An 18,246-nucleotide genomic window follows, 5' to 3' on the forward strand; every position below is an offset into this window, starting at 1 on the left:
GTGGCCAGTTGGGATTAGCCTCAAGGTTCCATCTCTTCCTTTTGTTCTTCAGGTACATATTGTAAGCACTCGGAGGAAAAAGAACGTTCGTACCTCCTTTATCAGAGCCTTAGAATTGTGTCTTTTAAAATTAGATGTATACGTCCTGGTTTCTATGTCACTTCACCCTGATTGAAAAGACCATCTGTGTGATATTGTAGAACTCAGGGCTGGTTGTCTCCCACAAGTAGCTTTATAGAAATAGTGCAGTATTACCAAAGGCTGCACAGACACCCTCTTACCTAGCAGTTTTGAAAATCTCATTATGTTTGTATTTTACTGAACAAATGCTGAATGAATAGCGTATTACCTGGGTTGTGGCAGGAATGTTGCAGCATATATAGCTCTTGAAGCATAAAACAGATCATTTATTGTTTTTCATGTGATTTTTCACACCCTAATATCAGTTTCTTTTTTTTTTTTTTTTAAAGAATATGCTGTAAGGCAGCTTCTAAAAGAAAATCTATTTTAGGAAAATATTTTGCTAAAAGTCAAGATGGGTAAAAATCTAAAATTGTACAGCATTAAAGATAAAGCCTTTCAAATGATGGACTAACTGATGCTAATAAGCATAGCTCTTTTCTGGAGAATCAGTTGTGTCCACAAACGTTGCAGTTTCCAGGTTAATAGCAAGGATGAGATACAGAAAGCAAAGCTATGGCAGTAAATTGTAAGCCCTGGGCACTGGGGGGCGCCTTAGACACCAGAGGCTGTTTCTGAAGTTTGTTAAAAAAAACAAAATAACCCACCTTGCACATAAAAGTGTGTTTGTTAAATGTTCAGCATTTGAAATGCAATATTTCTTGACATTTGAAAATGATTTGCAGTCTTGGAACAGTAGGAGTAAGTAACTTTTTTCATTGTACATAATTCGCTCACCACTTCCAAGCCAAAATTTAGGCATCCTGGAAATTTTATTTTGCATCAAGGAAGCAGATGTTCAGTTGTTGCTGTCTAATGGCAAGGTTATGGCCAGTGATGGGAAGTGTATTTGTGTATTTTAAATAATAAAGATTCAGTGTAGGGACTTTGACCTCACCTTCCATGGTAGCGTGACACATACGACGACCGTCTGACCCTTGGGTCAACATTAACTAAAAATTCTTTGTAGTAAGCTTTTTTTAAATGGGCATTGTATTATTACTTTGTACTTGGAAATTTATTACCAGGATATAGGTAGCTCTAGAAGAGAATGCTATAAAGAAATGCCAATAGTAATTTGTACGGGGCTTTATTGAGTGAGAAGGTCAACAGAAGAAGCAATTCAAGAGAGTTGGCCGGGCTGCCAGTGGACAGGCCACAGCACACTCTGCTGTGTGGGCAGCCCTGGGGCTCCCTGGACGGGAGGCTGGAGCTTCTCACCCCGGCGTGCCATGGCTAGTGGTGCTGGCATTTACCAGATAGTGGTAACGAGTCCGCCTGCAGTGCAGGAGACCTGGGCTTGATCCCTGGGTCAGGGAGATTCCCCGGAGGAGGAAACGGCAGCCCACTCCAGCGTTCTTGCCTGGAGAATCCCATGGACAGAGGAGCCTCGTGGGCTACAGTCTGTGGGGTGACAGAGTCAGACACAGCTAGCACGTGAAAACTTACAGTTAAGATACCTCATGCTTCTCCAGCCAGGTATTAGCACATGCGGAGGAGCTCAGCTCCTAATGTGCTGATTCATGATTTCATTTACACATTTCACACTCATTTTCATTTTAAAACATCACTCCAGCTCTGAGAACCAGCTGACTGGAAATGTGAAAACAATGGCTCGTGTCCGCCTGGCCTGACTCTTGCTTTTCTTTAAGACGATTCTCACACGAGGCTTGAAGTGTTGTGCTGTTGCTGCATTTCAGGGCGTCTCGGAATCAGGTTGGACAGCACTTTGCCTTTGTGCTGACGGACATTGAGAGCAAACAGAGGTTTGGGTTCTGCCGACTCACCGCAGGAGGCAAGATCTGCTTGTGCATCCTGAGGTGAGTGTTTGTCGTGAAAAATGCACTTGGGGACACGGTGGATTAACTGCGTCTCTCTGTTCCACTTTGCTGTATGCTTGGAATGCTTAAAAATGTGCTTGTATATATTTTTTGTTTTCTCTAAATCCAGCAAAGCTGAAAAATAATTTTGTTTACTCTCTGTATACAGCATCAGTTAGGTTTAAAGATTTACCAGTGACAGTAGAATTGGCTCCTTTTAAAGAAATTATTGAAGTATAGTTGACTTACAATGTTGTGTTAGCATTGGCTCTTGTAAAGAATACTTTTTTATGGGTTCATTCTTAAAATAGCAGGTCAAATAATACATGTTTTACATATTGAATAGCATGCGAAAAGTCTGGTTAAATTAGCACTTGCTTTTTTCTATTATTGACCCATGACTTGGATTCTCGAAGGTGAATTGGTGGTTTAAGACAGAGATCGCAGACTGGTGCTTCTGGGCAGAAGTGTTCAGAGGTGCTTTATTTGGCCACGTGGTGTTTTTAAAATTTTAGAAGATGTTTCTAACCTTGTAAATTTTAGTGAAATTTTGCATCAAGTTCGCGTGTCTCGTCCTCTCGCTGGTGCTGGTGCTGCTGAGCCAGCCGCCCTGAGCGGGCACGGAGCCGCGGTGTCTCCTGGGTCCTGAGTCTGTTTCACTGGCCCTGCTTCTCCTGCCCCCATCACCTCCCTCGTCGCCCGGTGCCCAGGAGGCTGCTGAGAGCGGGTCTCTGTGACTGGAGTCTGAGCTGCTGGCGCTGAGGAGGGCAGGTCCTGAAGGTTAGCTTCCCTGATGACTCCGAAATGTAGGTGTGTCATAGCCTGTGATTATAATACACGTGTTGGTCAAGCTAGTCTCTACAGAAATGCCCATAGGAAAAGAAATAAGGTTCAACTGAATAATTATCGCAGAAGAATGTTGGTATGATACTGATGTCTACTCTGTTCTCTTGCTGTTTAGCTCCATTCCTGTCATTCTTTGAGGGTTAAGTTATAAATTTACTCAGAATGTTTGTTTGAGTTGGAGAGTTTTTCCCAATCTTTATTCAGAACCAAATACTTGACTGCTTTATGAGTAACTGGAGAAGGAAATGGCAACCCACTCCAGTACTCTTGCCTAGAAAATTCAATGGATGGAGGAGCCTGGTGGGCTACAGTCCATGGGGTCGCAAAGAGACAGACATGACTGAGCAACTTCACTTCACTTTATGAGTAATAGAGCATGGATTCTCCCGTTCCTGTCTTTAGGCTCAGCTCTTTAATCTGGAGCAAGTGTGTTGAAACGATGTTTTATCCAGAGACGTGTTATGCTTCAGCTGTAGGCTGATTCTTCTAATTTGAAACCATTGTTTTGGGGCAGCGGGTTTGGGAGTGACCGTGTGGGAAGTGGGTGGGGACATCTCCTTTACCTTTTTGTTTCATGCTGAAAGTTCCAAAGCCACACTTGGACGGGGTCTGTCACCTTGCGCCTGTCACCCTCTGCCCAAAACAAGTTTGCCCTAACAAAGACTGAGGCTGTACAAGCTTTCTGATTTTTCTCTATGAATTTTTAAATCTTTTCATTAAAAAATCAAGTTTGCAGATAGGTTTCAGGAATAGTACTGTGAGCAATTGTCTCACGTGCCCAGGATTCACAGTTGTTAACCTGCTTCTGTCCCTGCCCGCCTTGCTCTCAGTGCGCGCACACACACACACACACGTTCTCCATGTGTCTGTTACACGGTTACGCTGACCCATTTGAGAGTAAGTTGTCAATGTCATTCCTCTGTAGTATTTGAATCTGTTCTGCAACTCACTGCTGCCAAAATCAGTTCCTGACATAATTGAATAGTTTATATATCTTTCTATTGGCTAGCAGCTGATAAACTGTGGTGTTTATTCACAGCTGGTAAAAGGAATGAATATATATAGAAGCCTTTATAAACTGAAAAAACTTACATTGCTTTTCTTAAAAGTTGAGATTTAGCACAAAGATGATATCCTTTCCAATTATAGTTTTTAAAATCAGCTACTTATTTCTTTACCTGAAGTATATTATGACTTTCAGATATGAAAAATTTTAGTACCTTGTTCTTGAAGCTGTCTTTTGTGCAGAGTATTGCATTTATATTGAAACATATGACATTTTTAGGTATTCTGTTGTGAAATAATAATGAATTGATTATTTATAGGTCATTTTCAGTATCAGTGATTTAAGATCCTTTAATAGAAATTAATAATTTCTCCTGTTGTCTTTATGATATCCTGTTAAACACTTTAAATTGTTTACTTTTGTGATCAACTATATCTTCATAAAAATTATTCATTTATTTTACCATCTAATGTCTTAGTTCATGTTTTAATGATCTAAATTTTAAAAGAAAACTTGTATCTCTTGAGTTTTTGTTGATATCTAATAGTTTAAAATATTTTAGGTCCTTTAGAGTAGTCATAATGAAAATGGAATACACTTAAGCATGTTTAAGATGTTTAATACAAAGTAAAATTAAGTACAATTTGGTAGTAAATTTTCTTTAAGATAGCAAAAAATAACTGTTGGATTTCTTGAATAGCAAAGTTAGAGATGGCCATGATAGTCCTAATAATAGCAAATTAACAGCAACATCACTTAGTGTTTGTTTACTATAAATCAAACATTTTGCTAAGTGATTTATATACATTATTAATAAAAATGACTCTATCCTTAGAGTTCTGATCTAGAAAGTTTGTACATAATGCTTTAAAGTTACTTTGCATTCTGAATGATGATATTATAAGATTTGAAAGTAATTTAAATTTATGTTATAATTCTAAACTAGAAAACTGTACACCTTGCTATCAAAACCATGGTTTCTTTTTCTACTGGATTTATGCTATTATAAAATTTGGAAGTGAGTGTATTTAATTTCTATATGTTTCATTCACCTTTTAGAAAAAAATATTAGAATTCAGGTTAATTTAATATAAAAATTAACAAAATTTTGAATTTTGTGTGCTTTAGCCTTTTCTATGGCATATTTGTCCTGCTTTAACAAAATTTCAAAAATACCCTGAAATAGTACTAATTTAAATCATGCCACTGTTTGTATTTAGCATTGCTTTAGTATGATAGTAGAAATGCAAGAAATAATATTTACTCTAATTTAATTAACATAATTTTACAACTATAAAGTTGTCGCCATGGGTTCAAAATGAAGTACCCTCATAAGGAAGACAGACTAGGGTTTGGTGCCTTTGTAGTCCCCCCCGCCCCTGACTCATTCCAAACTGGAGGCTTTCACACTCTTCCTTGAGGCAAGTCCCTTAGAAGCAGAATGTTTCAATTTTACACATTTTGTGTCAATTTTCCAGACAGAAAAACAGCCTCTAGACATGAGACGTTTTTCTACGGAAAGGCAGTTTCCTTAGTTTTATTTGATTACTCTGAGTTAGGTTCCTGCTGATCACCGAGACTGTTAGTAGTTACCTGACTGCTTGACAAAAAACATTTCCTTTCCTTTATTTAACCTTTGACTTTTGGATGTAAAAGTTTTATCAGCTCAATAGGATAGTGGGAGCCAAGTGTGGGGGAAGTCTCCTTGCTGTTCAGCGGACTTGTGGTTTTCCTGAGACATCTGTCCCTGGCCTTATGTCTTCATGAAAAGGAAATAATCTCATAACTAACCTTTGAAGAACCTCCTGTTTTCTGTTTTAAAATGATTTGGTCTTAATATCTCTTGTTTTACATTTATGTATATTTACAAGACTATGAGAGTCACAGGAATCTTTTGCTAAAGAATGACATTTTCAGTTTTTTAAAACTCAAGTAAAACATTTTATCTAGTCATTATATGTTGAATACATTTTTAACAACTTTCTGGGATGTTTGTGTTTGGTGGTAAGAAATTTTGAACGTCTTTGGGACTGTAAAATTTAGTGAAAACTATTTTGACTTAATGATAATTAGGAGTTTATACATTAGTTAAAAATTAATTGCTTTGAACATATTTGAAAATTATCTAAGAAACCACAAAAATAGAAACATGGGAATAACCTTTCTTATCTGAGCAAGGCTAGCTTATATAATTTATAGTGTTTATTACACACACATATATCTGTGTGTGTGTGCATTTTTTGAGCACACTTTTGTTTTTAAAGTGTGCAGTGGAACCTTGTTAAAATATTTGACTTATTGACTACTTGGTGTGCCCGGGACCACTTCGTTGTCACATGTAAAGTGAGCACGACTTCATGTTGTCCAGTTGTCTGTATCAGGGGTGGTGAATTCAGTTACCAGTTGGGACAGCTCGGGGACTAAAATGAGATAAGCAGGTTAGGCTGACAGTAGGAAATTGGGGTGATCTAAAGAAATGGCACATACCGCATCCAAAGACAAAAACTGTTACTCAACTCTAGATTTTTGATGAAAAATGGAAAAAAAAAATGTGTGACCAGCACTGTGGGTTCTTTTGATTTGTAGGAGAGGAAATGTAGGTTTTTAAGTGAATTGCCTGTTTTAGAAGTTGGCTGCTTATTCAGTTCAACAGCCACGGTGTGTTGCCCAAACAACAGTATGACTGTGGGCTAGATACGTCTGCTTGTAGCCAGTCTGCAGCCTCCGCTGTAGATGCTACTGTTTACTTGCAACAGAAAATGTCCCTGCTTCCCTGACATCCTAGGAGCATGACTGACTTGCGGAGTAGTCTACTTTGACACAAGTGATGTTTTCATGGAAAAAAAAAAAAAAGAATGATATGTACTCTTGAAAGGGGCTAGTTATCACTAAGAACCATCGCGTGTTCACAGAGAGCACAGTGTGTATAACTAAACTCAGTTCTTTATGGTGATGCTGCTTACTGCTGTATCAGGCAGTGCTGTTGTAGAAAGAGTCCCATTATCTCTCAGGAACAAATTATGTACAGAGAAGAATGTTGGCTAGACAATAGCTACGAGCTGCCAGTCTTCTTCTTGATGGAAATATACTGAAATGTTGCTAGATTTGTGTTGTCTGAAGAGAGATCTTGTGCCATGTTGCAGGCCATATCTTTTCAGAAATTTTTATCTGTAGTGATGAACGTAACAAGCAGTACTGAAATCTCCAGTTGGAAGGAATTGCTGATGTGTTAAGTGAAAGGATCAAATCGAAATGTTTATCTGCTGGGAAATTTGTGCATATGAATAAAATATAAGAGGCAGAAAGAAAGATACTGCTCTGGACATTAGTTAAACAAATAAATTTTATAAGAGACTTGACTTCAGAGCCTTGAGCATCTGTTGCTCAGTGGGAATGCTGACCTCAGGCTCACTGTTCAGTAGCTCTATGGCCCTCAACTCAGTGGTCTTACCTTAGTTTAGGCAGATACGCATCACGGCATTATTATAAGAATTATATGAGAGAATGCATGTCAAGTACCTAGTGTTTTTGTTTTTTTTTTACTTTCTTTTTTTTTTTTCATTTATTTTTATTAGTTAGAGGCTAATTACTTCACAACATTGTAGTGGGTTCTGTCATACATTGACATGAATCAGCCATGGAGTTACATGTATTCCCCATCCCGATCCCCCCTCCCACCTCCCTCTCCACCCGATTCCTCTGGGTCTTCCCAGTGCACCAGGCCCGAGCACTTGTCTCATGCATCCCACCTGGGCTGGTGATCTGTTTCACTATAGATAATATGCATGCTGTTCTCAAAACATCCCACCCTCACCTTCTCCCACAGAGTCCAAAAGTCTGTTCTGTACATCTGTGTCTCTTTTTCTGTTTTGCATATAGGGTTATCATTACCATCTTACTAAATTCCATATATATGTGTTAGTATGCTGTAATGATCTTTATCTTTCTGGCTTACTTCACTCTGTATAATGGGCTCCACTTTCATCCATCTCATTAGGACTGATTCAAATGAATTCTTTTTAACGGCTGAGTAACATTCCATGGTGTATATGTACTACAGCTTCCTTATCCATTTGTCTGCTGATGGGCATCTAGGTTGCTTCCATGTCCTGGCTATTATAAACAGTGCTGCGATGAACATTGGGGTGCACGTGTCTCTTTCAGATCTGGTTTCCTTGGTGCGTATGCCCAGAAGTGGGAGTGCTGGGTCATATGGCAGTTCTATTTCCATTTTTTAAAGAAATCTCCACACTGTTTTCCATAGCGGCTGTACTAGTTTGCATTCCCACCAACAGTGTAAGAGGGTTCCCTTTTCTCCACACCCTCTCCAGCATTTATTGCTTGTAGACTTTTGGATAGCAGCCATCCTGACTGGCGTGTAATGGTACCTCATTGTGGTTTTGATTTGCATTTCTCTAATAATGAGTGATGTTGAGCATCTTTTCATGTGTTTGTTAGCCATCTGTATGTCTTCTTTGGAGAAATGTCTGTTTAGTTCTTTGGCCCATTTTTTGATTGGGTCATTTATTTTTCTGGAATTGAGCTGCAGGAGTTGCTTGTATATTTTTGAGATTAATCCTTTGTCTGTTTCTTCATTTGCTATTATTTTCTCCCAATCTGAGGGCTGTCTTTTCACCTTGCTTATAGTTTCCTTTGTAGTGCAAAAGCTTTTAAGTTTCATTAGGTCCCATTTGTTTATTTTTGCTTTTATTTCCAATATTCTGGGAGGTGGGTCATAGAGGATCCTGCTGTGATTTATGTCGGAGAGTGTTTTGCCTATGTTCTCCTCTAGGAGTTTTATAGTTTCTGGTCTTACATTTAGATCTTTAATCCATTTTGAGTTTATTTTTGTGTATGGTGTTAGAAAGTGTTCTAGTTTCATTCTTTTACAAGTGGTTGACCAGTTTTCCCAGCACCACTTGTTAAAGAGGTTGTCTTTTTTCCATTGTATATCCTTGCCTCCTTTGTCAAAGATAAGGTGTCCATAGGTTCGTGGATTTATCTCTGGGCTTTCTATTCTGTTCCATTGATCTATATTTCTGTCTTTGTGCCAGTACCATACTGTCTTGATGACTGTGGCTTTGTAGTAGAGTCTGAAGTCAGGCAGGTTGATTCCTCCAGTTCCATTCTTCTTTCTCAAGATTATTTTGGCTATTTGAGGTTTTTAGTATTTCCATACAAATTGTGAAATTATTTGTTCTAGTTCTGTGAAAAATAGCGTTGGTAGCTTGATAGGGATTGCATTGAATCTATAGATTGCTTTGGGTAGTATAGCCATTTTGACAATATTGATTCCTCCAATCCATGAACAGGTATGTTTCTCCATCTGTTTGTGTCCTCTTTGATTTCTTTCACCAGTGTTTTATAGTTCTATGTATAGGTCTTTTGTTCTTTAGGTAGATTACTCCTAAGTATTTTATTCTTTTTGTTGCAATGGTGAATGGTATTGTTTCCTTAGTTTCTCTTTCTGTTTTCTCATTGTTAGTGTATAGGAATGCAAGGGATTTCTGTGTGTTAATTTTATATCCTGCAACTTTACTATATTCGTTGATTAGCTCTAGTATTTTCTGGTAGAGTCTTTAGGGTTTTCTATGTAGAGGATCATGTCATCTGCAAACAGCGAGAGTTTCACTTCTTCCTTTCCTATCTGGATTCCTTTTACTTCTTTTTCTGCTCTGATTGCTGTGGCCAAAACTTCCAACACTATGTTGAACAGTAGTGGTGAGAGTGGGCACCCTTGTCTTGTTCCTGATTTCAGGGGAAATGCTGTCAATTTTTCACCATTGAGGGTGATGCTTGCTGTGGGTTTGTCATATAGCTTTATTAGTTGAGGATGTTCCTTCTATTCCTGCTTTCTGGAGAGTTTTAATCATAAATAGATGTTGAAATTTGTCAAAGGCTTTTTCTGCATCTATTGAGATAATCATATGGTTTTTATCTTTCAATTTGTTAATGTGGTGTATTACATTGATTGATTTGTGAATATTAAAGAATCCTTGCATTCCTGCGATAAAGCCACTTGGTCATGATGTATGATTTTTTTTAAATATGTTGTTGGATTCTGTTTGCTAGAATTTTGTTAAGGATTTTGCATCTATGTTCATCCAGTGATATTGTCTGTTATGTTTTCTTTTTTTTTGTTGGCATCTTATTCTGGTTTTGAAGTTAGGGTGATGGTGGTCTCATAGAATGAGTTTGGAAGTTTACCTTCTTCTGCAATTTTCTGGAAGAGTTTTGAGTAAGATAGGTGTTAGCTCTTCTCTAAATTTTTGGAAGAATTCAGCTGTGAAGCCATCTGGTCCTGGGCTTTTGTTTGCTGGAACATTTCTGATTACAGTTTCGATTTCCTTGTTTGTGATGGGTCTGTTAAGATCTTCTATTTCTTCCTGGTTCAGTTTTGGAAAGTTATACTTTTCTAAGAATTTGTCCATTTCATCCAAGTTGTCCATTTTATTGGCATAGAGCTGCTGGTAGTAGTCTCTTATGATCCTTTGTATTTCAGTGTTGTCTGTTGTGATCTCTCCATTTTCATTTCTAATTTTGTTAATTTGGTTCTTCTCTCTTTGTTTCTTAATGAGTCTTGCTAATGGTTTGTCAATTTTGTTTATTTTTTCAAAAAACCAACTTTTAGCTTTGTTGATTTTTGCTATGGTCTCTTTAGTTTCTTTTGCATTTATTTCTGCCCTAATTTTTAAGATTTCTTTCCTTCTACTAACCCTGGGGTTCTTCATTTCTTCCTTCTCTAATTGCTTTAGGTGTAGAGTTAGGTTATTAATTTGACTTTTTTCTTGTTTCTTGAGATAAGCCTGTAATGCTATGAACCTTCCCCTTAGCACTGCTTTTACAGTGTCCCATAGGTTTTGGGTTGTTGTGTTTTCATTTTCACTCATTTCTATGCATATTTTGATTTCTTTTTTGATTTCTTCTATGATTTGTTGGTTGTTCAGAAGCGTGTTATTTAGCCTCCATATGTTTGAATTTTTAACAATTTTTTTCCTGTAATTGAGATCTAATCTTACTGTACTGTGGTCAGAAAAGATGACTGGAATGATTTCAATTTTTTTGAATTTTTCAAGACTAGATTTATGGCCCAGGATGTGATCTGTTCTGGAGAAGGTTCCGTGTGCACTTGAGAAAAAGGTGAAGTTGATTGTTTTGGGGTGAAATGTCCTATAGATATCAATTATGTCTAGCTGGTCCATTGTGTCATTTAAGGTTTGTTGTTTTCCTTTGTTAATTTTCTGTTTAGTTGATTATCATAGTTGTGAGTGGGTATAAAGTCTCATATTATTGTGTTACTATCAATTCCTCTTCATACTTCGTTAGTGTTTGCCTTACATATTGTGGTGCTCCTATGTTGGGCATATATATTTTATAATTGTTATATCTTTTCTTGGATTGACCTTTGATCATTTATGTAGTGTCCTTCTTTGTCTCTTTTCACCTCCTTTATTTGAAAGTCTATTTTACGATATGAAGTATTGCGACTCCTGCTTTCTTTTTGCGTCGTCCGTTTGCATGAAATAATTTTTTTCCAGCCCTTCACTTTTAGTCTGTATGTGTCTCTTGTTTTGAGGTGGGTGTCTTGTAGACAGCATATATAGGGGTCTTGCTTTTGTATCCATTCAGCCAATCTTTGTCTTTTGGTTGGGGCATTCAACCCATTTACATTTAAGGTAATTATTGATAGGTGTTGTCCCGTTGCCATTTACTTTGTTGTTTTGGGTTCACATTTATACAACCTTTCTGCATTTCCTGTCTAGAGAAGATCCTTTAGCAATTGTTGAAGAGCTGGTTTGGTGGTGCTGAATTCTCTCAGCTTTTGCTTGTCTGTAAAGCTTTTGAATTTTCCTTCATATCTGAATGAGATCCTTGCTGGGTACAGTAATCTAGGTTGTAGGTTATTCTCTTTCATTACTTTCAGTATGTCCTGCCATTCCCTTCTGGCCTGGAGGGTTCTATTGATAGATCAGCTGTTATCCTTATGGGAATCCCTTTGTGTGTTATTTGTTGTTTCTCCCTTGCTGCTTTTAATATTTGTTTTTTGTGTTTGATCTTTGTTAATTTGATTAATATGTGTCTTGGGGTGTTTCACCTTGGGTTTATCCTGTTTGGGACTCTCTGGGTTTCTTGGGCTTGGGTGGCTATTTCCTTCCCCATTTTAGAGAAGTTTTCAGCTATTATCTCCTCGAGTATTTTCTCATGGCCTTTCTTTTTGTCTTCTTCTTCTGGAACTCCTATGATTTGAATGTTGGGGCATTTCACATTGTCCCAGAGGTCCCTGAGGTTGTCCTCATTTCATTTTGATCTTTTTTTCTTTTTTCCTCTCTGCTTCATTTAATTTCCACCATTCATCTTTCTACCTCACTTATCCTATCTTCTCTCTCCATTATTTCTACTCTGTGGTTCCCTCTAGAGGTTTTTATGATCTATTTATTGCATTATTCATTTTTAATTGACTCTTTTTTTATTTCTTCTAGGTCTTTATTAAACATTTCTTGTATCTTTTCAATCTTTGTCTCCAGGCTATTTATCTGTAACTCCATTTTGTTTTCAAGATTTTGGATCATTTTATTATCATTATTCTAAATTCTTTTTCAGGTAGATTCCCTATCTCCTCCTCTTTTGTTTGACTTGGTGGGCATTTTTCATGTTCCTTTACCTGTTGGGTATTTCTCTGCCTTTTCATCTTGTTTAGATTGCTGTGTCTGGAGTGGGCTTTCTGTATTCTGGAGGTCTGTGGTTCCTTTTTATTGTGGAGGTTTAACCCAGTGGGTGGCGGTTAGGACGATTGGCTTGTCAAGATTTCCTGGGAGCTTGCGTCAGTGTTCTGAGTGCGTGGAACTTGATTTTCTTTTTCTTTGGAGAGCAATGGAGGGCCCAGTAATTTGGAGTTTTTGAGATGGTCTATGTGGTTAGGTGTGTCCTTGGGGCAGCCTGAGTGATTGTTCAGGGCTATGTTCCTGCGTTGCTGGAGAATTTGCTTGGTATGTCTTGCTCTAAAACTTATTGGCTCTTGGGTGGTGGTTGGTTTCAGTGTAGGTATGGAGGCTTTTGGATGTTCACTTATCACTTAAAGTTCCAGGTAGTCAGGAGTTTTCTTGTGTTCTCAGGTTTTGGGCTTAAGTCTCCTGCCTCTGGATTTCAGTTTTCTTCTTCCTGTAGTCTCAGGACTTCTCCAACTATACAGCCCTGATAAGAAAACTTCTAGGTTAATGGCTAAAAGATTCTCCCCCGTGAGGGACACCCAGAGAGGTTCACAGAGTTACATGAAGAAGAGGAGAGGGAGGAGGGAGATAGAGATGAACAGGAGGAGAAAAAGGGGGACTCAAGAGGAGAGAGACAGATCTATGCAGCTGTCTGTTCCCAGAGTGTTCTCCGTAGCCCAGTCACCTACAAAGATTCACAGAATTGGATTGGGAAAGAAGGGGAAAGGAGGAAATAGAGGTGTTCTGAGGTAGAAAACAGAGAGTCAAGATTAGGAGAGAATAATCTTCGGTTTAAAAATAGGGCTTCTCTTCTTTTTTTTTTGTAAGGTTATAGTGTATTGAAAATGAAAATTAAGGAGTAGTAGAGGAGTACTAGAGGACTTTAAAAGAAATAAGAGAAAAAGAAAAATAGAAAATAGAAGAGAAAAAGGAAAGAAAAAAAAGAAAAGAAAAAAAAGAAAAAAAAATTTTTTTTTTCCCCCTAATTAAAAAAATCGTAAAAGTCTGTGGAAATGAAAGTTAAGGAGTAATGGGGGAGTAATAGGGGATTTTAAAGGAAAATAAAAGAGAAGAAAGAAAAAAGAAAAAAAGAAAAAAATTAAAAAAAAAATTTAAAAAAAAAAAAAAGAAAAAAGTAAAATTATATCTAGGAGTTTCTCTGGAGCTGTTGCGGTCAGTGTGGGTTCGGCTCAGTTTCAGATAGCTCCTCGTTCCACCTTACGCTTCTCGATATCTACAGGCCCCCTCCGGTGTAGTCAGTGTTTCCTAGAGGGATTTTAATCTGTTGCACCAGTCCCTTCTGAAGCGGTTCCCTTTGTTTATTTGGCTTCTGTTTGCCGGTCTCTTCAGAGCCTCATTTCCGCCCTGACACAGGCGGGCGGAGGTGGACTCTTATTCAGGTAGCTAGTTCCGTCGCTCTGCGGGGAGGGTCTGGCGCTGCGGGGCAGGGAGAGGCTTGCGCTGCAGGGAGAGGCTGGCGCTGTGGGGACAGGCTTGCGCCGCGGGGAGGGGCTGGGGCTGCCGGGAGGGGCTGATGCTGCTTTCTCCGTCTGTGCTGCTCAGGCTCCCGGCTGTTCTGTATGGAGCGCGCTCCGCGCTGCGCGAGGTTCCAGCCCTCGGGTGTTCCACAAAAGCGCGGAAGGAAAAGCTGCGCCTGCTCTCTGTGCCTTCCCCGTCAGAGCGGTCCAGGCAGCCAGGGGCTTGGTGGGCGCACTCTACCCAGGTGTGGCGCGCCCCCTCCCTTCCGCGGACCCAGACTCAGTTTCCGCTGGCTCCAGTCGGGCGCGCGCGCCTTCCGCCCTCCGCGTCCCCAGCCCCAGTCCCCGCCCGCGCCGGTCGGGTGCCTGCGCCCTGTGTCTCGCCGCGACCTTCCCCTCCCCCCTGCCTCCTGCCTCCGGCGGGGCTGGGCCGGTCCGCAGCCTGCGAGCTCCTCTCTGGACCCTCTCGGTCTCTTTGTTCTGCGAACGGCCGGCAGTGTGTTCGGGCCAGTTAATTTACTCTCTCTTTTGGTCTCCCACAGTTCAAGTTGGCAACTCACAGAAGTTCCCTCCGATTGTCCTCAGGGCACTCGGGCCGGACCCTACCCCAAGCAATGCCGCCTAAGAGCTCCCGGGATGGATCTCCGTCCTTAGCTCTTTTGTCTCACTTTTTATCTTTTATATTTTGTCCTACCTCCTTTCGAAGACAATGGGCTGCTTTTCTGGGCGCCTGATGACCTCAGCTAGCGATCCGAAGTTGTTTTGCGAAGTTTGCTCTGCGTTCAGTTATTCTTTTGATGAATTTGTAGGAGAGAAAGTGGTCTCCCTGTCCTACTCCTCCCCACTTTAGGTTCATCTATCCTGCTGTTTGTCTACAAAGTTTTTAATTTTAATTATACATCCAGTTTCTATAAATTCTGTTAGGTTCCTTTTCAGATCTTCTTGCTCACTGAATATAATTTGTCTCTTTTCATATTTTTATATCTTTTCTTGTTTCTTTAAAGTTTCTTTAACTTGTTATTCTACAGCTATTAATTTTTGCTATCTTTGTGGATATGAGTCTCATGTTTATTATTTTTGCTGACCCTTAGTCACAGTGGCTTGTTTCCTATGTTTTGTGTTTTGATTGTGTCTGTGTTCATTTATCTCAAGATAGTTTTCATAGTTTAGCCAGCATTTTTAGGTAACTTAGAATGTTTTTTTTTTCAGGGTACATTAGTGTTCTATTTGCCTGAAACGGAAGATACAAGATATTTTTAGTTAATTAGGAGAAATAGAAATAATGTATCTATGGTACCATAAAATGGGACTCTGCCTTTTAAAACAGAAATTTTAGAATTTATTCTTTGTACTGTCACTTCTTTTGCATTAACTGTTGTCTTAAACTATAGACGTTTATCTCTATTTTTGTGAAGTCCTGTTTTACTTGTCTCTGTAAGATATTACTAATTATTTTTTATAATTTATTTATTTTGTTTTTGGCTGCACCGGGTCTTCACTGCTGCAGACTTTTTCTCTTGTTGAGAGTGGGGGCTGCTTTCTAGTTCTGATACTTAGACTTCTCACTGCAGTGGCTTCTTTTGTTGTGGAACATAGGCTCAAGGGCATGGGCTTGAGGAGTTACAGTATGTGGCCTCCGTAGTTGCAGCTCACTGGCTCTAGGGCACGTGGGCTTCGGCAGTTACGGCATAGGGGCTCATTGGTTGTGGCTGGCAGGCCCTAGAAAATGCAGACTTCAGCAGTTGCGGCACAGGGCTCAGGAGTTGCGGCTCGTGAGTGTTAGAGCGCGGGCTCAGTAGTCATGGCGCATTGCTTAGTTGCTGCACCTACACGTGGACTCTTACCGGACCAGGGGTTGAACCTATGTCCCCAGCACTGGCAGGCGGATTCTTATCCACTGTGCCACCTGGGAAGTCCAAGATGTTACTAACTATTGATTAGCAGGCATAAAGTGAAAACATGTGTGCAAGTCCTCTAATACACATTTTCTTTGTAAAGTTTATATGATCAGCTAGAAAAGAGAATACAATTCATGAAAAGAATACAAATTATGAAAAATGAAAATAATCTTCTTTTAATTTTTGAAGCTCGTTTTAAGGACCAAATAATTCTGTCTGGTGTTTTTAGGGCAGTAGTTAAAATAATCTGTGATGTAACATTGAGATGAGAGAAATGTTTTGAACCACCAGCATTAAATATGGTATTCATCATTATTCTCAAGTTATTTCATATGTTGTGTATATGTTCTCCCCCAAAGAAAACCCAAGCTCTTCGGTGGTAGAGACTGTATTCTGTTCTGTTTGTATATCTCTATTTTCTTCTAATCCTTTAAAAAAATTTTTTTTAACATTCTATTTTCTGTTGGGTTATAGCTGATTAACAATGTCATAATAGTTTCAGGTGGACAGCAAAGGAACTCAGCCATACATATGCATGTATCCGTTATCTGCCAGTCCCCTCTCCCATCCAGGCTGCCGCATACCCTGAGCAGAGTTCCTTGTGCTGTACACTAGGTCCTTGTTGGTTGTCCATTTAAAATTCTCTTTCCTTTTTTTAAGCATGGATATTTATTTACCTGTTTATTGGCTGCACTGGGTCTCTGTGGTTGCATGCAGGCTTTCTCTAGTTGCCTCAAGCAGAGGTTGCTCTCTAGTTTCAGTGCATGGGTTTCTTATTGCGGTGGTTTCTCTTGTTGCAGAGCATGGGCCCTCTAGGGTGCCTGAGCTTCAGTAGCTGGGGCATGCAAGGCTCACTAGTTGTGGTGGACTGGTTTAGTTGCCCTGTGGCATGGGGAATCTCCCCAGATCAGAGATCAAACCCGTGTCCCCTGCATTGGCAGATGGATTCTTTACCTGGACCACCAGGGAGGTCCTCTATCTTCTTTATGTCAAACTTAAGGCCCATATAAATCTTCAGCTTATTCAAAATACTTTTGTCTTTCTTAGCTTGTACAATAGGATCTTTTTATCTTATTTCTGATGAAAATCTTATACTCTGGCATTTCTCTTACTATCTTAGAAAAACTGCACATGATGTAGAAAAGTCCAGTTTGACTCTGCTCAGTGTGACTTCCGTATTTGTGGGAAAATTCCAAGATACTTTCCAGGCCATTTGCTTTTTGATATATCCATATTGTTCCTCATCCCAGTGAAAATAGATATGAGAGACTACTGTAATTAGGTAGTCCTACAATTCTTGCCAGGATAGTAGGGGTTGCTCACTGTGAACACATTATGCTGCCAACAGCTGAGTTAGAACACTGTGTTTATTTGTGAGAGGATTTGAGTATGAACAATTTGGTTTAAAGATTAAATGAGGGAATAAATTCTATTGGTAAACCTGGTGAAATCATTAATTTTTTAAAGAAAATTACTAAATTATAGGGAGAAGTTCATGTCACACTGAACATTGTAGAAACAGAAAATTCTGTGTATATTTCATTCAAAAGAGTTTTCTAGCTTTCCTGTTCCCTTTCTGAGCAGTGGACATATGCACTGAAGGCATCCTAGCTTGATGTAATAAGCAGCAAGTTGGAATATAGAGCAGAACTAGGTATACAATGTCAGGAGTTCAACTCAGTGTATAATTTACTATGTATAAGAAACTTTAATAGACACGGTAGGTAGGTAGGGAGGTTGTTGAGGTGGATGAATAAGAAATAGTCTTTGGTAAATGTAAAATCCAGTGGGAGAAATCAGTAAATAATATAAAATAGAATTAAATGTTAAATAGAATTTGCAGTAATATGCCATAGGGGAACATAAGAAAGAGAAATAAATGAAGATTGATTAAAGAATCGAGAAAGTATTACCAAGAATGTGGCATTTAAGTTGATTCTAGAAATGGAGTAGTATTTGGATAAATGGCAAGTGTTGAGAATAGGAGTGTGAGGATCTCATTTTGGGGGATTGGTAAATGTGAAGGCATGCATGGCTGAAGCCCTGATTTAATGGAAGGATAAAGGAGAATATAAGGCTGAACTATATGAGTTTTTACTCTGTAATGTTAATAACAACTAACATTTCTCTAATATTTTCATGTACATATTTGACACTTATAAGAACTGCTATGGGAGGTATTATTACTAGTCCCAATTTATACATGGTCTTGTGTGATTTAGTGGAAGGATCTGGATTCGTTATTTATTTTTTTAATTGAAATGTAGTTAGTTTACAATGTAGTGTTAGTTTCAAGTTTACAGCAAAGTG

At 39.0% G+C, this 18,246-nt stretch overlaps 1 protein-coding gene across 4 annotated transcripts in view; it reads left to right on the top strand.

Annotated features, from left to right (window-relative positions):
• DENND1B (DENN domain containing 1B) overlaps window positions 1-18,246 on the top strand; it is a 285,090-nt gene that overhangs the window by 117,476 nt on the left and 149,368 nt on the right. For all 4 annotated transcript variants that reach the window (XM_043484553.1, XM_043484555.1, XM_043484552.1 and 1 more), the window contains exon 5: window positions 1,881-2,000. In XM_043484553.1, coding sequence (XP_043340488.1) covers window positions 1,881-2,000 — 120 coding nt within the window. The remainder of the gene's footprint in view (window positions 1-1,880; window positions 2,001-18,246) is intronic.

This window comes from Cervus canadensis, chromosome 13, assembly GCF_019320065.1.
Source record: "Cervus canadensis isolate Bull #8, Minnesota chromosome 13, ASM1932006v1, whole genome shotgun sequence".
In the NCBI taxonomy this organism is placed as follows: Eukaryota; Metazoa; Chordata; class Mammalia; order Artiodactyla; family Cervidae; genus Cervus; species Cervus canadensis.